At 46.7% G+C, this 21,885-nt stretch overlaps 1 protein-coding gene across 3 annotated transcripts in view; it reads left to right on the top strand.

Annotated features, from left to right (window-relative positions):
• LUC7L (LUC7 like) overlaps positions 1-10,799 on the top strand; it is a 37,826-nt gene extending 27,027 nt beyond the window's left edge. For all 3 annotated transcript variants that reach the window (XM_082361583.1, XM_082361582.1, XM_082361584.1), the window contains 5 exons: positions 3,606-3,782; positions 6,068-6,156; positions 9,140-9,169; positions 9,567-9,734; positions 10,456-10,799. In XM_082361583.1, coding sequence (XP_082217709.1) covers positions 3,606-3,782; positions 6,068-6,156; positions 9,140-9,169; positions 9,567-9,734; positions 10,456-10,597 — 606 coding nt within the window. In that variant the 3' untranslated portion in view covers positions 10,598-10,799. The remainder of the gene's footprint in view (positions 1-3,605; positions 3,783-6,067; positions 6,157-9,139; positions 9,170-9,566; positions 9,735-10,455) is intronic.
• Positions 10,800-21,885: the final 11,086 nt, after the last annotated feature.

Raw genomic sequence — 21,885 nt, 5'->3', positions numbered from 1 at the left:
TTGAGTCCTCTCCCTCTTTTTCTTGATGAGTCTGGCTAATGGCTTATCAATTTTGTTTATCTTCTCAAAGAACCAACTTTTAGTTTTATTGATCTTTGCTATTGTTTTCTTTGTTTCTATTTCATTTATTTCTGCTCTGATCTTTATGATTTCTTTCCTTCTGCTAACTTTGGGTTTTGTTTGTTCTTCTTTCTCTAGTTTCTTTAAGTGTAAGGTTAGATTGTTTACTTGAGCTTTTTCTTGTTTCTTTAGGTAGGCTTGTATAGCTATAAACTTCCCTCTTAGAACTGCTTTTGCTGCATCCCATAGGTTTTGGGTCGTCGTGTTTTCATTGTCATTTGTCTCTAGGTATTTTTTGATTTCCTCTTTGATTTCTTCAGTGATCTCTTGGTTATTTAGTAACGTATTGTTTAGCCTCCATGTGTTTGTCCTTTTTACGTTTTTTTCCCTGTAATTCATTTCTAATCTCATAGTGTTGTGGTCAGAAAAGATGCTTGATATGATTTCAATTTTCTTAAATTTACTGAGGCTTGATTTGTGACCCAAGATGTGATCTATCTTGGAGAATGTTCCGTGCGCACTTGAGAAGAACGTGTAATCTGCTGTTTTTGGATGGAATGTCCGATATATATCAATTAAATCTATCTGGTCTATTGTGTCATTTAAAGCTTCTGTTTCCTTATTTATTTTCATTTTGGATGATCTGTCCATTGGTGTAAGTGAGGTGTTAAAGTCCCCCACTATTATTGTGTTACTGTCGATTTCCTCTTTTATAGCTGTTAGCAGTTGCCTTATGTATTGAGGTGCTCCTATGTTGGGTGCATATATATTTATAATTGTTATATCTTCTTCTTGGATTGATCCCTGGATCATTATGTAGTGTCCTTCCTTGTCTCTTGTAACATTCTTTATTTTAAAGTCTATTTTATCTGATATGAGTATAGCTACTCCAGCTTTCTTTTGATTTCCATTTGCATGGAATATCTTTTTCCATCCCCTCACTTTCAGTCTGTATGTGTCCCTAGGTCTAAAGTGGGTCTCTTGTAGACAGCATATATATGGGTCTTGTTTTTGTATCCATTCAGCCAGTCTATGTCTTTTGGTTGGGGCATTTAATCCATTCACGTTTAAGGTAATAATCGATATGTATGTTCCTATGACCATTTTCTTAATTGTTTTGGGTTTGTTTTTGTAGGTCCTTTTCTTCTCTTGTGTTTCCCACTTAGAGAAGTTCCTTTAGCATTTGTTGTAGAGCTGGTTTGGTGGTGCTGAATTCTCTTAGCTTTTGCTTGTCTGTAAAGCTTTTGATTTCTCCATCAAATCTAAATGAGATCCTTGCCGGGTAGAGTAATCTTGGTTGTAGGTTCTTCCCTTTCATCACTTTAAGTATATCATGCCACTCCCTTCTGGCTTGCAGAGTTTCTGCTGAGAAATCAGCTGTTAACCTTATGGGAGTTCCCTTGTATGTTATTTGTCGTTTTTCCCTTGCTGCTTTCAATAATTTTTCTTTGTCTTTAATTTTTGCCACTTTGATTACTATGTGTCTCGGCGTGTTTCTCCTTGGGTTTATCCTGTATGGGACTCTCTGCGCTTCCTGGACTTGGGTGGCTATTTCCTTTCCCATGTTAGGGAAGTTTTCGACTATAATCTCTTCAAATATTTTCTCTGGTCCTTTCTCTCTCTCTTCTCCTTCTGGGACCCCTATAATGCGAATGTTGTTGCGTTTAATGTTGTCCCAGAGGTCTCTTAGGCTGTCTTCATTTCTTTTCATTCTTTTTTCTTTAGTCTGTTCCGCAGCAGTGAATTCCATCATTCTGTCTTCCAGGTCACTTATCCGTTCTTCTGCCTCAGTTATTCTGCTATTGATTCCTTCTAGTGTAGTTTTCATTTCAGTTATTGTATTGGTCATCTCTGTTTGTTTGTTCTTTAATTCTTCTAGGTCTTTGTTAATCATTTCTTGCATCTTCTCAATCTTTGCCTCCATTCTTATTCCAAGGTCCTGGATCATCTTCACTATCATTATTCTGAATTCTTTTTCTGGAAGGTTGCCTATCTCCACTTCATTTAGTTGTTTTTCTGGGGTTTTTCCTTGTTCCTTCATCTGGTACATAGCCCTCTGCCTTTTCATCTTCTCTATCTTTCTGTAACTGTGGTTTTTGGTCCACAGGCTGCAGGATTATAGTTTTTCTTGCTTCTGTTGTCTGCCCTCTGGTGGTTGAGGCTATCTAAGAGGCTTGATGGGAGGCTCTGGTGGTGGGTAGAGCTGACTGTTGCTGTGGCGGTCAGAGCTCAGTAAAACCTTAATCCACTTGACTGTTGATGGGTGGGGCTGGGTTCCCTCCCTGTTGGCTGTTTTGCCTGAGGCAACCCAACACTGGAGCCTACCCGTGCTCTTTGGTGGAGTTAATGGCAGACTCTGGGAGGGCTCACGCCAAGGAGAACTTCCCAGAACCTCTGCTGCCAGTGTCCTTATCCCCACGGTGAAACAGAGCCACCACTCGCCTCTGCAGGAGACCCCCCAACACCAGCAGGTAGGTCTGGTTCAGTCTCCCCCAGGCTCACTGCTCCTTCCCCTGGGTCCTGATGCACACATTACTTTGTGTGTGCCCTCCAAGAGTGGGGTCTCTGTTTCCCCCAGTCCCGTCAAAGTCCTGCAATCCAATTCCCACTAGGCTTCAAAGTCTGATTCTCTAGGAATTCCTCCTCCCGTTGCCTGACCCCCAGGTTGGGAAGCCTGACGTGGGGCTCAGAACCTTTACTCCAGTGGGTGGACTTCTGTGGTATAAGTGTTCGCCAGTCTGTGAGTCACCCACCCAGCAGTTATGGGGTTTGATTTTACTCTGATTGCGCCCCTCCTACCGTCTCACTGTGGCTTCTCCTCTGTCCTTGGACGTGGGGTATCCTCCTTGGTGAAGTCCAGGGTCTTCCTGTCAATGATTGTCCAGCAGCCAGTTGTGATTCTGGTGCTCTCGCAAGAGGGAGTGACAGCACGTCCTTCTACTCCGCCATCTTGGTTAATCTCTCCAGCAATTCTTCGAATCTGAAGCTTTTTGAATGATTCAGTTTTTACGTATTTAAAAGTCATCTCGGACTTCCCTGGTGCGCAGTGGTTAAGAATCCACTGGCAGGGGACATGGGTTTGAGCCCTGGTCTGGGAAGATCCCACATGCCGTGGAGCAACTCAGCCCATGCGCCACAACTACTGAGCCCGCATGCCACAACTACTGAAGCCCGCATGCCTGGAGCCCGTGCTCCGCAACAAGAGAAGCCCATGCACCGCAACGAAGCGTAGCTCCCGCTCGCCACAACTAGAGAAAGCCCACGCAGCAACGAAGACCCAATGCAGCCAAAAAATAAATAAAACATTTTAAAAAATTAAAAAAATAAAAGTCATCTCTAGGGAATTCCCTGGTGGTCCAGTACTTAGTACTTGGCACTTTCACTGCCAGGGCCCCCGGGGTTCAATCCCTGGTCAGGGAACTAAGATCCCACATGCCACGCAGCCAAAAAAAAAAAAAGTCATCTCTGTAGTCCCTTCGCATACTTCCATTTTAGGGGCTGAGTAGACAGTGGCATTTGACTCTCACTCTCTTCCCATTCTCCAGGAAGAATACAGGAATTCCATGCCTGCATCCAGTTTTCAGCAGCAGAAGCTGCGTGTTTGTGAAGTCTGCTCAGCCTACCTTGGTCTCCATGACAATGACCGTCGTCTTGCAGACCACTTCGGGGGCAAGTTACACTTGGGGTTCATTCAGATCCGTGAGAAGCTTGATCAGTTAAGGGTATGTTAATGTGTTGCGTTTCTGAAGAAATCCGAGAAGTTTTGTGATCATCTTCACATCTCTTTGCTTGTAGAAAACCTTGTGTTCTTTTTTGTTTGTTTTTGTTTTGTTTTTTGGGAGGGTTTTTGGTGGAGGTACTGAAAACCTTCTGTTCTGATCCTAAGATCATGCCTTGGTATTATACTTGAGTTTTACAGTGAACTACTCAGATTTTATCCGTATGTTCCTACAAGAGATCTAAGATCTCAGAATCCAGCAGAGCCTGGCATATTTATTTAGTCTGCTACCCCTTGTTTACAGAGGAAAATGGCAGAATTCAGTCCCACGGTACAGAGAGTTCTCGTACCCCTCTGAAAACACTTCTGTTGGTGATGGGAAAGAGCCAGTAGTCTGTAGTTTTTCTTCTTGGACAGAGGCGGACACATGGAGGGTGGTCTGGCTAGAAGGATGAGAAGGTGATGGGGCTTTTTCTGATAGCCCTGCCCCACTACTGGATGCCTGTGTCCCTTCCTCGGGGCTCCTCCTTTTTCTGGGTTAAGCTCTACAACATTCGACATCTTGGGTACAGAATGCCAAGGAGGAAGGTTAAATAAGTTTGTGATATTTTGAATTGTCTTCTTCAAATGGATGGTGCTTTCCCTAACTGTGTACTGGGACCCTATGATGGGATGCTGGGAAATGTGCAGGCCTTTTATCCAGACACCTGAAATCGATTGGAAGGACAGACACATGACACCTGACTGTAGGACACCACGATAGTCAAGGCCTTGGGCCTTGTGTGCCCCCAGGAAGGAGCAGTGGGTGGCAGGGCCCTGCACCCAAGGACGGTCCCCCATAAGTGTTGTGCGACTCGGCCCTGGGAGCAGGAGCTGGGTGGCAGTCTCAGCACTGGTCTTGAAACATTTGCTCCTGTGCTCCCAGTAGAATTTTGAAAAATGATATTCTTTGTCACACATTTTTAAGTTGGAATTTTTTTCTTATAAATTTATGGGTATAAAATACATAAAAATATTTTATATGTAGTCAGTAGAATGTAAATAACAATTTGGTGTCAACTACCATTCCCATTAAAAATCTCCTTAGGGAATTTCCTTTAAATTGTTTTCCCATTCCATAACACCTCAGAATTTTGTCCTGATGTTTCTTATATCTGAAAGCCTTTTGTTTTTTTCTTAAGATGTACCTTTGCTTCAGAATACATTGAAACCTTTAGAACTTAAGTATTCACCTGATCTAGAAGTCATGTATTGTCATTGCAGTTATGAGCAGTATATAGTTGATAGAACAACCCAACTAAGTTACAGATTTTGATAAATAGCTGTTAAACTGTCAACAGAAAATGTATTTGGAAGTGCACCTCTTAACGATAAGGAAGGTGGGAGTTGTTTGCCCTAATCAGAGATGGCTTCACTCCCAGTGGTACCGGAGGTGTGCACCCCGCCTGGGCCGTGCACCCCCGGGCCATGCTCCAAGGTGGATGCAGGGTGAGAAGAGTGAGGACTTTCCTTAGGTGGGGGAACCTAGTGTATTAGGGAGTGGGGAGGGTTTGGGAAGGAGGTGATGCCAGCCCACAGGCCGGTTCTCGGCCTCTCCTTGTCCTGGCCATGCCTTCTCTTCCTGGGGACTGGCTCCCATCAGAACTGAGATTTAAGGTCACCCTTTATGCCCTCTCGGGCCTTTGTCTCCTGGCTCTAAGTTCCTCCCCCTCAGGGCCTTCCCCTCGGCAGCGCGAGGGGAGGCATTGAAAGGCTCTGAGTTGATTTTGGGGTACTCTGAGCTAGCCGGTGGATGGTGCTCTGGCAGGGGGGTTGCTAGGCCACCTTCTGCCTGTCGGCCTTCCTTGTCCACACTGCGCTCACCATGACCCAGCCTGATGGGACGTGTGGAGCCTGCTGCCCGGGACAGGCTGCAGCTTGGCTCCCGCAGCAAGATGGATTCGGTCAGATACATGTTTTCTCTTTTACATGAAGTTTGTGGAGTCTCCTTGGGGTAAAAAAAAACTAAATTTATGGATTGATGTGAGCAATATGATAAAATGTCTGTGACTTGGATGTACAGCACTTAGAATATGTAGTTTGTCACTGAACTTATAAAATGATAAAGCGTTTTTTTCCCCATGTATTTTCCATTGTTGAAGAGGTTTTATGAAGAATGTGTTCCTGTTCCCTTAGTTTCTCTTAGGTTCTTAAATTGCCAGTGTTGAGGTCACATAAAGGTGCTTTGTTCAATAATGTTCACTCTAGTGTGTGACTTGCTCCTCCCCCATCTTCCACCTTTTTATTTAGAAAACTGTGGCTGAAAAGCAGGAGAAGAGAAATCAGGATCGGCTGAGGAGGAGAGAGGAGAGGGAGCGGGAAGAACGACTGAGCAGGAGGTGAGCACATGCGACCTGAGGACACCCCACTTCTTCCTGGCAGCATTGCGTATTTATTGCCCTTGACAGTTGAGGTCTGCCAGTTACCTGGGTGGCTCTTAAAAGAAAAATAAGCAAACACATAGCATGTTCAGTCAAGCGAGGTTCTGGCTGGTCCAGGAGGACCTGTGTGCACAGCTGTGTGGTGTGGACAGGACACCCAAGCTGCTCGAGCAGCTGTGGCCACCTGATTCTTCCCTAGAAAGATGTGGACTCCCTGGCAGGGGTGGAGGGGGACCTGTCACAGCACCTCCTGTGGAGCAGCCCTTGGCCAGCAGGACAGGCAGGAGCTGGGACACCGGAGAGGAGCACGCTCTCACGCCGCCGTGCCTGCCGTGGGCAGGACCCACCAGGGACGGGCTCGGGTGTGGGCCCAGGCTCGTGGGTGGTAGGGTGGAAGCAGAGGGAACATGAGCTGGCTGGGAGGGCCCAGGCCGAGGAGGTGGCAGGTCGAACCCTGGGCGGGCCAGGAGGGAATGATGTGTTCTGGAGGTGGAGCTGATAGGATTTGCTAGTGGGCGGATGCGAGTTGTGCAAAGGGGGAGTGGAGCTGGCTCAGGGTTTCTGACCAGGAGTGGCCGCTTATGGCGGTGGGGAGACTGGGAATGGTGTGTTGGGATTAGGAGGAGGTGGGGAGGAGAATTTGGCTGTGGCTGTATTCGGGCCTAAGAGACATCCCTTCAGCTTAAGAGACATGCAGGTGGAGACAGCGGGCCTGGTCAGAGTTCAAGGAAGAGGCTGGAGCACCGAGTAACCAAGCTCTCATATTGGGCACAGAAACTGGGCTTTCCTGGAGGAATTCCTTAGTGAATAACTCAGGACAGATAATCCTTTATTGTATCTTTTGTGTTTCTTTTCATTATTTTAACTAACAGATTCTGATTATAAATAGACTCAAAACAGTGTAAAAATATATTAAGCAAAAAGAGAGGTGACGACAGTCGCTGGACATGTTGTGTGCATGGGTATATGTGGGACCCTCCACATGTGAGACCTTCCCATAACAGCTGTGCTCTTGAAGGCTACACAGAGTCCCTACTGTGATGCTGTAATTAACTATATCCTTTTATTCTCCCACCTTCACCCCTTTTGTCCACCCCCATTTCCCTACCTCTGGCAACCACCAGTCTGTTCTCTGTATCTATGGGTTTGGGTTTTTTTCGATTTCACATATAACTGAGATCATACAGTATTTATCTTTTTCGGTCTGACTTATTTCACTTACCATAATGCTGTCAAGGTCCATCCATATTGTTACACATGGCAGGATTCCGTCTTTTTTGTGGCTGAATAACATCCCACTGTATACATACAACCATATCATCTTTATCCATTCATGTATCAGGGGACACTTAGGTTGTTACCATGTTTAGGCTACTGTAAACAATGCTACAGTGAACATGGGGGTGCAGCTATCTTTTCAAGATTGTGATTTCATTTCCTTCAGGTAAAAATACCCGGAGTTGGAATTGCTGGATCATATTGTAGTTCCATTTTAATTTTTTGAGGAACCTCCTTTCTGTTTTCCATAGTGGCTACACCAATTTACATTCCCACCAACAGTGCACAAAGATTCCCTTTTCTCTGCATCCTCACAAACACGTGTATTTCTTGTCTTTTTGATGACAGCCATTCTGACAGGTGTGAGGTGATATCTCGTTATGGTTGTGATTTGCTTTTTCCCTGCTGAGTAGTGACGTTGAACAATTATTTATGTGCTTGTTGGCCATCTGCATGTCTTCTTTGACAAAATGTCTATTCAGGTCCTCTGCCCATGTTTTTACCTTTTTTTTTTTTCCCTTCTGTTTAGAGTTCTTTTTGTGTTTTGGATATTAGCCTATTATCAGATACATGATTTGCAGATATTTTCTCCTGTTCAGTAGGCCGCCTTTTCATTTTGTTGATGGTTTCCTTCACTGTGCAGAAGCTTGTTAGTCTGATGTAGTCCCACTTGTTGACTTTTGCTTTTGTTGCCTTTGCTTTTTATTTTTTTTAGAAGCCTTTGCTTTTTAAAAAAAATTTTTGATGACTAAGTTTTTATGAAACTTTTTTAAAAAATTAATTTATTTATTTTTGGCTGCATTGGGTCTTCGTTGCTGCGCGTGGGCTTTCTCTAGTTGCGTTGCTGTGCGTGGACTTCTCATTGCAGTGGCTTCTTCTGTTGTGGAGCACCGGCTCCAGGCGTGCGGGCTCAGTAGTTGTGGCTCACGGGCTTAGTTGCTCCATGGCATGTGGGATCTTCCCGGACCAGGGCTCGAACCCGTGTCCCCTGCATTGGCATGCAGATTCTTAACCGCTGCGCCACGAGGGAAGTCCCTATGAAACTATTTTTGAACAAGTAATCTAGTGACCGTCTTTGTATGTGTTTGAGGGTTTATAAAATTCCTTAGAATTCCTGGGATAAAGGAATACAATATATAAATATTGGTAGGTGTTACAAAAATTGCTTTTCAAGAGGCTTTGTCATCATCCTCCAGCCATATGATGTGTGAGCATCTTTTGTCACTTCCTCCTTGAGCACACGTTGGTGGTGATCTTGTAGATTTCTGCTTGGAACGGTGTGAAATGAGACCTCGTTGTAAAGTGCATTTCTTAGTTGGTTGTATAATGTTTCGCAGGGAGCTCATGTGGCAGTCACTGGCAGTGAACCTGTGTTTCCAACTTGGGTGTCCTGCCCAGCCCTGCGCCTGCCATGTGACTATCTATGTAGCTGAGGTGGTGTCCACCGTGAAGAGTTTGCAGAGCCACTGGTTCAACTCAGTGCAGCATGGACCACTGGGTGCTGGTCTCTTCTGCCTCCAAGCAGCTGGGGCTGGAGGCGGGCCTTATAGCAGGTCCTCCGGGAAGTCGGCCCTCCTTCACCATGTGAACTTGAGGCACCTCCCCTCAGCTGTAAGGGATGGAGCTGTTTTGGGGAAATTGTTCATCTTTTTTTCTATTTTAGGTCTGGATCAAGAACCAGAGATCGCAGGAGGTAGGTTTTCCATTTATGTGTTCTCAGTGAGATGTTCTTTTCTATGTGCACTTAATACTTAACTTTTATAGCTTCACAGTTATTATCTGGTGGTCAGGTCTGGCTCATGAAGGGCACAGGACGTGGGTGAGACTCCAGTCCCGTTTGTAGCTGGCATTGGCTGGGGCTTAGTGTAGCGTGGGAGTGGGGACCCACTGTCAATGAGAGGGACAGTCAGGGCGCTGCTGGGGCCTGCTGGGCAGCTGGGAGTTTCCTGGCCAATGTACAGGAAGCATCAGCGGGAAGGGTCTGGCCGTAGTTACCAGAGAGTAGTTGGTGGGATTATTGTGAACCCAAGTTGTAAGTTTGTGGGAGGAGGGGAGATACCAGTAAAGCATCAGCAGAACATCTGCTGCAGGTCGCGCTCCCGGGACCGGCGTCGGAGGCGGTCAAGATCTACCTCCAGAGAGCGGCGGAAGTCATCCCGATCCCGGTCCCGAGACAGACACCGGCGCCACCGAAGCCGTTCCCGGAGCCACAGCCGGGGCCACCGCCGGGCATCCAGGGACCGGAGTTCGAAATACAAGTAACTACTCTGACTCCTTCAGTAGCTGCGTCCAGGAGTGAACCCTTTCTTTGTGTGCCAGGGTCTGGGGGTCTGTCATCTGTGGGACAGAGTGTTAGGGCCTTGAGGAGTCCTGAATGGGGCCCAGGGCACTGAGATCCCTAAGCCGAGGGCAGCAGATGGCTTCAGGGCTGGGACGGTTGAGAGGCTGAGGAGGTGGTCGCACGTGGGCATGGCCACGCTCGGGGGCTGCACACTCACTGTCACTTTGGTACACAGAGCCCCTGACTAGGCCCTGCTTACCTCTGTTGTGGTTTTTTAAAGGAAAAACAGCAACAACAAAAAACACCACTAATAATCATATTCAGAGATGACCACTGTTAGCTTTGGTATGATGGATTTTAAATATCTTTTTTTCCATTGTGTTTTTACGCAATGGATCGTATTCCATGTGTGGACTCTTGTTGTATTTTCCTTTGCAGTGTTTACATTACAGTGAAAGCTTTTCCTGTTACTAGAAACCTTTGCAGATGTCACTTTCTAGTGGCTGCCCAGCCCTCCCTGGGCAGTGGGTTGGGCACGAGACGGCAGGCCTGGCACCCTCTGGTCTGCTAGGGCCCTTCCAGCCGTGGTGGGCCCTGCTCTTCCCTGGCCTGGTGCTGAGGGTCCAAGGTGTCAGTGCCTGAGGAGCAGCCAGGAGGGAGGGCCAGCCCTTGCTGAGCCTCTGGTTCCTGTTTCCCAGGTTCTCCAGAGAGCGGGCCTCGAGGGAGGAGTCCTGGGAGCGCGGGCGGAGTGAGCGGGGGGCCACCGACTGGAGGCTCGAGAGCACCAACGGGAAGACGGCGTCACGGAGGTCGGAGGAAAAGGAGGCCGGCGAGATCTGAACCCACGCCCAGGCGCTGTAAATAGTCCGATACATGTTTGACACAGCCTAACGTTACCCTTTATATTTGCTGAATACAACTCATCTTTTGTAGTTTACCATTTCTATTGTTTTGGAGCTAGCTGTGAGTTTCTCAAGATGTACAGAGTTGCTCCTGTGTTCTGGGTTATGTCAAGTGGGAATAAATAGCCTGACAGACTGCCTCCTGATGGCCACGGTGCCGTCTCTCCTGTCCCCGGTGCGCTAGACTTCGCCGTGGCTTCCACAGGTTGGGGGACACACCAGGGGTCATCTGAGTTGAGCCTAGAAATGTGACTTACCGTTGGACTCCCCTTTGACTTTTGGCGTATGATGCGCTGTGCACCTCCAACACCCAGACTGGCTGGGGCCGGATGTGCCCGGCTGTCTGCTCTGTGGGCTCCACGTGTCTTTCTGAAGTCTGAGCTGCCCTCTTACCGAGGGCTGTCTGTCTGATTTGTGGTAAGCAGCCTCAGCCTGGCACTCAAGCTCAGATGAACTGCAGTTCCCCCTCTTGGAGTTACTTAGGGCCAAGAAAGACCCGTGGGTAGTATCTGCATGACAGCCACGAGGTCCTCAGAGGAGGGCGTGCTGACTTTGGGGTCAGGTGTGGTTTGACTCACCCTTGGGGGGGCTGGTGGTGTTACCCACTCTCCCTCAGCCCTTTTGCACGTATTGCTAAAGTGAGCCCTTCATAAAAGTATAACTGGGAGCTCTTTTCTTGTTTTCACTTTTGTGGGGGTATTTTTGGAGGGAGCTTCTGGCTGGGCCAGAACATGCTGGAACATAACCCTGCTCACAGTGGGAGACCACTGGGAAGCCAGGGGTGCGTATCTGTCTGGTAGGTGGGTGGAGGTGTGCCCTTCCAGGTGGGAAGTGGATACAAGTTGGCAGAAAGCCTGGGTCGGGGACAGGGGGTGGGGGTGTAAAGGTGCTCCTTGGGAGGGGAGAGGCAGAGGGGGTGAGGGCTGTGGTCATGGGTTCCCGACTCCACGGTGCAGCCTGACCTGTGACAGCGGGGGCTGGACTGAGCGGGAAGCCAAGGGGCAGGGCTGCACAACTCCTCACACCTCCATTCGTCACCTCCGGAAGGGATGTTTTGGGGTTTTGTCCTGTTTTCATTGTCGTGCAGTACACATACATTTACCACTGTAACCATTTGTGAGTCTACAGTTGAGTGGTAATCACTGTGGTGGCCACCGTCCGTGGAGGGGTGGTTTTGAAGAGGCAGGGGGCAGATGGTATCCCTGGACTTTGGAGGCCTGGGGTCCCAGCCAGAAAGCAGGTGGCGCTGGGGTCAAGATGCCCGGGAGGGCCTGGAGGGCGGCTTCTGCTCCCCTTACACCTGGATGCTCACCAGTCAGTCCAGGACCAGGCGGTGGCAGCCCTTGCTGCCTAGCTCTTCCAGTGTCAGTGCTGGAGGCACCCGCCTGCCCCTGGCACATCACAGGGCCTGAGAGCCCAGTTCCCCCGACCCCTGAGCCTTGGGTTCTCCGTGTTGGCCCAACTCCTGGGCGCAGGAGTGCAGCAGACCGGCCGTGGCCCTCTGCTCTGGGTGGGCAGAGGAAGAGGTCAGACTGGTTGGGGCACAACCCAGGACACTGGGGCTGCTCTGAGGACGCCACAGCGCACCCTGGGTGGGTCCCAGCACAGGGCCTGGTAGGTGGGTGGAGGACCCAGAGGGTGCTGAGAGAAGGGGACTGGAGCCAGAGGGGGCCACCTACCCAAGCCCCCTCACGCCTTGTTAAAATACTGATGTGGGGAATCACTTATTTAACAGGGAAGAGCAGGGATGCAGGTAGGGAGGTGATTGCAGTCCTAGCAGAGAGTTGGGTCGGCCCAGCCAATAGGTGCAGATGCTTCCGGGGCCCATGGTCATGGTGGGCCCTAGGCCCCTGGGGTCAGCCCCAGCGCTCTATGATGCCCTCAGCCCCTCCCTGTCATCAGGTTCTCAAGGACTCCCCCACACACACCATGCTTCTGGCCACTGGCGGGGGTGGGGTGTGGCATGGTGGTAGCACCTTGTGTAGGTTGTGGAGTCTCCTAAGTGCACAGAGGCCCCAGGCTGTCGGCGGGGCAGGGCAGCCAGGGGGCAGGGCTCTTTCGGCTGCTCTCCCCTCTCTTTCTGGGGGTCTCTAGCCAGGCCCAGAGCTACAGTCTAGGGAAGGGAGGGCTGGAGGATCTGTGCTGGCCCTGCTGCTGCGTGGGAGCCCATTGCATCCAGGGCAGCTCCCAGGCCCTCGCTGCATCATGTGGAGACAGGGATATCCTCCCAGGATGTAGCTGGGTGCTCTTGGTTGGGCCTGGGGGCTGGGGGGCTGTGTCCAGCCATGTTTTGTGTGATTTGGGGAGGGGGTGTGCACAAGCAGTGCCTCTGGTGGGCCCCCTGCCTGGGAATGGGGTGGGGGCCACAGTGGGGCTTAGAACGTACACGTGGTCCTGCTCTGGGGAGACTGGGTCAGCTAAGTGGTTTTTGAACTTTATTGCATGTCATTGTCATCTGGAGGACTTGTTAAAACAGGTGGCTTGGCCCCACCCCCTGCAGACTTTCTCTTGGTCTAGGGAGGGGTCCAAAAATATAGACCTTTTTTATTATTTGCAGGTAGATTTTTTTGATTGAGATAAACTCTCCTACCATGAAGTTCAACATTTTAACCACTTTAAAGTGTATGGTATAGTGGTTTTTGTATATTCACAATGTTGTGCTGTCTAGTTTATTACTGTGTAGCTTTAGAACATTTTTATCACCCCAAACCCTGTACCCATTAGCAGTTACTCCCCCTTCCCTCTGGCCCCAGCCCTGAACAACCACTAATCTACTTTCTGTCTCTGGAATCACACAATGTGACCTGTGACTAGCACCTCTTAGTACTAAGCATGGTGTTGGAGGGTTCATCCACCCTGTAGCCTGTATTGGTACCAAGAATGTAACAGTTTCTTTGGGCTGCTGGTGCTGCTGGTCCGGAACACACTGAGAGCTGGACTGGGGGCAGCAGGAGGGGTCCCCGACAGCTGGGCCACCAGCTGCAAACCCTCAGTGGCATCTCTCCTGGGACGTGAACTGAGCTGCTGTCCGACTCCTTAGAGCAGGGCTTCAAGCTCTTGCCACCAGGGCACGTGAGGAAGATAACACTTGTTCTCTTTGGACCTGAGGAAAAGAGGGTTGAGTCCTGTCCACAGTTGCTGGCGCAGTGTATTCCTTTATGTCCACTGCACAGGCCCTAAGCCCGGCCCTCAGACAACCCTTCCTCCTTCTCCCACACCCCTGGGCACGCTCCAGCACGGGAGGCTTTGGTGCCACGTGGCCCTGGGTGTGGGGTCACAGGCAACGAAGCTGATGGCTGCTTGAGGACCTACACGTCTGCCACCAAGTGCCAGTGATCCCTGGTCGGAGGTGGCCCTCCACCCCCTGCCCCAGGGCACCTGGGAGTCCACTGGGAAAGCCCGAGGGGTCTCTGTGGTCCCTGCATGTCCTGAGCACCCACAGCTCTCTGGTGCTTTCCGGCCTCTTCTGCTCTTCCATCTTCCCCTCCCTGGGGCACCTGCTCCCCGCCCTCCATGGCTGGCTCCCTTCCCCGTGTCATCCCCGCAGCCTGGCCTGCCTGACTTCCTTGCCCAGTGCCCGTGGGGTGGGGGGTGCCCTCCCGAGGAGGTTGTGCGAGGAGCACCGTCCTCACTGTCCAGGAGAGAAGTCGCGCGCGGCCAGCCGAGGGGACTTCCCCTTCCTGGAGCCCGACCACCTTCATTTTAAAATTTTTATTGAGATGTAATTGACAAATGTTGTTATGTTTCAGGTGTACAACATAATGATTTGATACATGTATATATTGCGACATGATTTTTTTCTTGTGAGAACTTTTAACCTCTACTCAGCAACTTCAAACATATAACACAGTATCCTTGTATATATAGTATGATGCTTATAATTACATAATAATGTGAAATATTACAATACAGTATTGTATTGTCCTGGGCCTCCTTCTGTAGCTGCTAGTGCCTCCTTTGGAGCCCCACCGAAGTCCAGCCTGCCTGGGAATCCAGGCCAGTCAGCCCCGGGCCAGGCCTAGGCTCTGTACAGAAGAAAGCACAAAACATTTGTTTAGAGAACGAGGAGCAGGCCCTGCATGACTGGCCCGGGTCCAGAGTTAGGACATCTCCAGCTCCTGGGAGCCCCCATCTTCCCCCACAATCCCTGTCAGAGGTCTCCGCTCTCTTTACCACAAGCAACACACATTTATTGTCCCACCGCTTCTGAGCATCAGGGTTCCCAGAGCTGCAGTCAAGGGGTTTCATCTGAGGCTGTACTGGGGAAGGGTCCTCCCCAGCTCACCTGGTCGTGGCAGCAGTCAGCGGCTTTCCAGCCTTGGCAGGAGGCCCTCCACAGGGTGGCTCAGGGCAACGGGTGAGGGAGAGGGTCTCCTAGCAAGACAGGCAGCACCTCAGCCCTGGGAGTGCCTTCCCATTCCCACCCCAAATCCTGTGGGTTAAAAACAAGACAAGTGGTCGCGGGGTGGGGCTGGGGGAGTGCGGGCTAGAGAGACATGGAGACAGCAAGTGCTGGTGAGGGTGTGGGGAACAGTTACCACAGAGCCCAGCAGAGGTCCACTCCTTGAGACACACTTGGGAGAGCTGAAAGAGACTCAGAAATCCTTGTACACGCGTGTTTATGGTATTCATGGTAGCCAGAAGGTGGAAACAACCCCAATGTAACAGATACAGGGGCAAACAAAACCCAGATTGTCTGTTCCTACAATGAGATATTGCTCGGCCTAAAAGGGACTGGAATTCTGATGCATGTCTAACATGAATGAGCCTTGAAAACCTTATGCTGGGTAGCAAGCCGGACACAAAAGACCACGTACTGTATCTGTTTCCATGAAAAGTCCAGGATCAGTAAATCCACACAGACAGTAGGTGAGTGACTTTCAGGGGCTGACGGGGGAGAGGTGTGGAGGGTGACTGGTAATGGACACAGGGTTTCCTTTCAGAGGATGAGAAAGTTCTGGAACTAGATAGAGGTGATGATTGCACACCATTGTGAATGTACTAAGCACCACTGAATTGTACACTTTAAAATGGTTGAAATGGTAAATGTTATGTGTATTTCACCATATTAAAAATAAAAAGCTTGGGGGAGGGATGGGTTGGGAGTTTGGGGTTAGTAAATGCAAACTATTATATGTATGTATAACTGAGTCACTTTGCTGTACACCAGAAACTAACACAACGTTGTAAATCAACTATACTCCAATAAAATAAATTTTAAATAAACAAAAAGCAAAGCCACACTCAAAGGGAGGTGACAACACAGGGGGAGAACACCAAGAGGTGGGGTTACGGGCTCCAGTCTAGAGTCTGTCCCCACCATTATTATTAGTGACACTTCTTTTTACTGTATTTGTGTCTTTTGTCTGAAAGTCTTTTGTCGGATCTTTATCCTTTCTTTGGATCAGTTAAGTCACTTAGTCGGTGTAGTTAACAATGTTCTTGGTTTTGTTGACACTGTCTTTTGTGGGGGGCTTTCCATTTGTCATACCCATTCTCTTTCTCTCCATTTTTGCCCCTTTTTGGGGAGATTGTTTTATTTTAACAGTGTTTTTCACTCTGTTAGTTTGGAAGTCGTATGCTCTATTTCTATTCTTTCTATTCTTCCCCTAGAATTTACAACATGCATACTTGATGTGTTGTGGTTGGCTGAATGATAGCCTCCAAATATATAGCGGTCCTAATCCCTGGGACCTGTGAATATTCCTTTATATGGCAAGAGGATTTTGAAGATGTGATTAAGTGAAAGATTCTGAGATGGAGATGATTCTGGATTATCCAGATGGGCCTAAATGCAATCACAAATGGGAGACAGACGGAGATTTGGCCACCAAAGAAGGCCGGGTGCTCCTGGCTTTAAAGCTGCAGGAAGTGTCCAAGAACCAAGGAATGCAACTCTAGAAGCTGAAAAGATGAGGAGAGGATTTTCCCCCAAAGCCTCCCGAGAGGGCATGGCCTGCGGACATCTTGATTTCAGCATAGAGAAACTGATTTTGGGTGTCTGCTCTCTAGAACTGTAAGAGAATAAACTTGCGTTTTAAGTCACTGAGTTGTTGTTACACCAGCAACAGGAAACAGTCTAAAGTTAATGAAAACATTGTTTGCATGACAGATGATACAAGGACTTAAGAGGACTTGAGGGCTCTGAACCCCTTCTTGCTTAGTATCGGTGGGTGTTTCATGTCTGTGTAGGGCTTTCTGGTGGTTTTTTTGTTTTCTTAACTCCATAGACGTTATAACTTTACATACAATCAGTGTTAGTATTTACCAGTGTTTTTGTTATTCACTCTTCTTACAGCTCAGACTTCTCCTGAAATATATCCTTCAGTAGAGTCAGGACAGGGTGGGGCAAGTGAGGCACCAGGGGCATGACATTCAAGGAAGACCTGGGAAGCTACTTCCCTGGTGGTCCAGCGGTTAAGACTCTGAGCTCCCCAGTGCAGGGGGCATGGGTTCTATCCCTGGTCAGGGAACTAGATCCTGCATGCCACAACTAAGAGCCTGTGTGCTGCAACGAAGACCCGGTGCAGCCAAATAAATATTAAAAATTTTAAAAAAGGAAGAGCTCCTGCTTGGCGTTGTGCAGGGTCTTACGGTCTTGATAATTGATTCTGACTTAATTTTTAAGTTCACTAATTCTATGACTGTGTTTTGTCTGTTAAGGTTATCCATTGCATTTTTATTGTTGATGGTTATATTTTTCATTTCTAAAAGTTCTTTTTCACATGTGCTGTGTGACTTATTTTATGGCTCCCTGCAGATATTTGAAATCTTTAATTTTCTGAACAAGCAAAGTTGTAATTGAATCTTGACACTTTGGCGGGTCCATTCTGCTGACTCACGTATCTGCTGGCTTTCACGCACGGTGTCTTCTTTCCCCGTGCCTGGTGAGTTTGCTAGTCCTGGCCGTTTGTGGCCTATGGTGAAGTGCTTGCTTCTAGGGAGGATTTATTTGCCAGGTGCCTGGGGTCTATGAGGGAGTCCAGGATCATTTTACACAAAATCCACAGCCTGGAGATTTTGGTAAGGGGAGGACCCCTCTGGTGATATGAACTTGGTCTGCAAAGCCACAGGTATCGGCATGTGATTTCAGTTTATCAGGGAGTTGTTTTCCCTTTGCTGCTGAACATAAGGTTTTTTTGTTTTTGCTTTTTGTTTTTTTTTTCTTTCTTCGTTTTTCCTAGTCCCTGTGTTTGGGGAAAGGATACCCAGTGGGGTATCTTTTTAGGGCCCCAGGTTTATGGGGAAGAGTCACCTTTTGGGTATGTCACCTTATACTTACCCTTTTAACCTATGAGGCCATGAGGAAAAAAAATCCCAGCTCAAGTTTGCTAGTTTCGGCAAGTACATCAGAACCCAGGTGGTATAGGTGCTGTGACACCTCTCTGAGTTCTCACGTTTACTTGGTTTTTGGTCTGAAAATTCCTTATCATCTTGCTTGCCCTTTGTGCTATTGAGAAGATGGAAGGCATCTTATCCAGCATTTTAAATTGTCATAAATGAAGCTGTAGCCTCTTTTCTTGCCAGGTGGGAAATGGCAGCACAGAGCAGGCAAAGCCTTGGAGCATGACAGGGCCCAGAGGCCTGAAGGAAGGGTTGGGTATATTTCGAGGAGAGACTTCCCCCCAAGAAAGACAGAAAAAAATGGGCAAAGGCATCAGGTCCACAGACCTGACAAAAGAACAAACACCACCCTGGGAAAGTGGGTGATTCTACAGAGAGGTCAAGATGGAGCAAGCAGCGTTCACCTTCACAAGTAACGAGCTGAATGAGGGCTGCGGGGTGGGGGGTGCAGGCTTCCGCCTCTTGCTCACGAAACTCAGGAGGGCAGTTTTGGAAATTTTATCAAAAAGCCATAGCAATGGGCATACCAGAAATTTCACTTCTATAAAAATCCCCCAAGGAAATAATTATGTTTGTGCATAGAATTTTTGCTACAAATGCTCAGGGCAAGGTTTTCTGCAAATTAATTGTGAAAGGGTGAAACACATATACATAAATGAATAATCACTCATACCCCCACCACTTTCCTTTTCTGAGATTAGATCAGGTATACTGACTTCTCTGCCTCCCTAGTCCCACGCCCATAAACTGCTGCCATCACTTAGTGTGTGTTGTTTTCAGTTTTGTTGTGATTATGTCAATATGAACCTGGATTTATTCTCTGCAGTGACCTGCTGCGTATTTTGTTCCATGAACGTCTTGGCATTGTTCACTGTCTGTGCCCAGAGGCTGACCTCCCTGTGTGCCTCTACCATAATTTTTTTTAAAATTTACTTGATTGAAGTATAGTTGACTTACGTGTTAATTTCTACTGTACGACAAAGTGACTTAGTTATGTGTACGTATACATTTTTTTCATATTCTTTTCCATTATGGTTTAACAGGATATTGAATGTAATTCCTTGTGCTATGCAGTAGGTCCTTATTGTTTATCCATTCTATATATAATAGTTTGCATTTACTAACCCCAAACTCCCAATCCATCCCTCCCCCATCCCTGCTTTCCCCTTTGGTAACTATAAGTTTGTTTTCTATGTCTGTGAGTCTGTTTTTCTTTCACATATAAGTTATTTGTGTCATATTTTTGAATCCACATAGAAGTGATATTATATGGTATTTGTCTTTCTCTTTCTGATTTACTTAGTATAATAATCTCTAGGTCCATCCAGGTTGCTGCAAATGGCATTATTTCATTCTTTTTTATAGTTGAGTAATATTCCATTGTATATATGTACCACATCTTCTTTATCCATTCCTCTGTTGATGGACATTTAGGTTGTTTCCGTGTCTCGCCTGTTGTAAATAGTGCTGCTATGAACATTGGGGTGCATTTATCTTTTTGAATTATAGTATTGTCCACATATATGCCCAGGAGCGGGATTGCTGGTTCATATGGAAACTCTATTTTTAGTTTTTTTAGGAACCTCTAGACTGTTTTCCACAGTGGCTGCACCAATTTACATTCCCACCAACAGTGTGAGAGGGTTTCCTTTTCTCCACATCCTCTCCAGCATTTGTTATTTATAGGCTTTTTTTTTTTTTCTCCTCACCGCGTGGCTCTTGGGATGATCCCCGACCAGGGATTGAACCCGGGCCACAGCAGTGAAAGCACCGAGTACTAACCACCTCACCGCCAGGGAATTCCCATGTTATTTGTAGACTTTTTTATGGTGGCCATTCTAACTGGTGTGAGGTGATACCTCATTGTAGTTTTGATTTGCATTTCTCTAATTAGAGATTTTGAGTATCTTTTCATGTGCCTGTTGGCCATCTGTATGTCTTCTTTGGAGAAATGTCTTTTTAGGTCTTTTGCCTATTTTTTGATTGGGTTGTTAGTTTTTTAGTTATTGAGTTGTATGAGCTGTTTGTACATTTTGGAAATTAAGCTGTTGTTAGTCACATCATTTGCAAATATTTTCTTCTGGTCCCTAGGTTGTCTTTTCGTTTTGTTTATGGTTTCCTTTGCAGTACAAAAGCTTGTAAGTTTGATTAGGTCCCATTTGTTTATTTTTCCCTTTATTTCTATTGCCTTGGGAGACTGACCTAAGAAAACATTGGCATGATTTATGTCAGAGAATGTTTTGCCTTTGTTCTTTTCTAGGAGTTTTATGGTGTCATCTACTTCTAGGAGTTTTATGGTGTCATCTACCCTAATTTTTAAACTTTTCTCCTATTGATGAATGTGTTGGTTGTGCACCATATTTTTTTCTTATTTTCTTTTTATTTCTCTGCTCTGATAAACAGATCTGCAAAGAACGTCACTGTGCATACATCTTCGTGTGTGTGCCTGTTTTCTGCAGGATAAATCCCAGAATCAGGACTGTAGGCCTAGAGAATTTGCACTTTTTGGATTTAAAGGATACAACCATCATTTGCAGATATTTTCTCTCATTCCGTGGGTTGTCTTTTCGTTTTGTTTATGGTTTTCTTTGCTTTGTGAAAGCTTTTGAGTTTAATTAGGTCCCATTTGTTTATTTTTGTTTTTATTTCCATTACTCTGGGAGATGGATTGAAAAAGATATTGCTGCAATTTATGTCAGTGTTCTGCCTATGTTTTTCTCTAATAGTTTTATAGTATCTAGCCTTACGTTTAGGTCTTTAATCCATTTTGAGTTCATTTTTGCATATAGTGTTAGAGAGTGTTCTAACTTCATTCTTTGACATGTAGCTGTCCAGTTTTCCCAGCACCACTTACTGAAGAGACTGTCTTTTCTCCATTTTATATTCTTGCCTCCTTTGTCATAGATTAGGTGCCCCTAGGTGGGTGGGTTTCTCTTGGGCTTTCTGTCCTGTTCCATTGATCTATATTTCTTTTTGTGCTGGTACCATACTGTTTTGATGACTGTAGCTTTGTAGGATAGTCTGAAGTCAGGGAACCTGATTCCTCCAGCTCTGTTTTTCTTTCTCAAGATTGCTTTGGCTATTTGGGGTCTTTAGTGTCTCCATACAAATTTTAAGATTTCTTTCTTCTAGTTCTGTAAAAAATGCCATTGGTAATTTGATAGTAGATTGCCTTGGGTAGTATATTTATTTTGACAATATTGATTCTTCCAGTCCAGGAACATGGTATATCTTTCCATCTGTTTGCGTCATCTTCGATTTCTTTCATCAGTGTCTTATAGTTTCCAGAGTACAGGTCTTGTCTCCTTAGGTATGGTTTATTCCTGGGTATTTTATTCTTTTTGATGTGATGGTAAATGGATTGTTTCTTTAACTCTCTTTCTGATCTTTTGTTGTTAGTGTATAGGAATGCAACAGATTTCTGTGTATTGATTTTGTATGCTGCCACTTTACCGAATTCATCGATGAGCTCTAGTAGTTTTCTGGTGGCATCTTTAGAATTTTCTGTGTATAGTATCATGTCTCCTGCAAACAATAACAATTTTACTTCTTCTCTTCCAGTTGGGATTCCTTTTATTTCTTTTTCTTCTCTGGTTGCTGTGGCTAGGACTTGCAAAACTATGTTGAATAAAAGTGGTGAGAGTGGACATCCTGCTTGTCTTGTTCCTGATCTTAGAGGAAATGCTTTCAGTTTTTCACTGTTGAGTATGATGTTAGCTGTGGGTTTGTCATAAATGGCCTTTATTATGTTGAGGTGTGTTCCTTCTTTGCCCACTTTCTGGAGAGTTTTTATCATAAATGGGTGTTGAATTTTATCAAAAGCTTCTTCTGCATCTAGTGAGATGATCATATGGTTTTTATTCTTCAGTTTGTTGATGTGGT

Source organism: Balaenoptera borealis (genome assembly GCF_965194805.1).
Source record: "Balaenoptera borealis genome assembly, chromosome: 16".
In the NCBI taxonomy this organism is placed as follows: Eukaryota; Metazoa; Chordata; class Mammalia; order Artiodactyla; family Balaenopteridae; genus Balaenoptera; species Balaenoptera borealis.
Note: the sequence above shows the minus strand (reverse complement) of the source record. Positions and strands in the feature narration are given on the sequence as shown.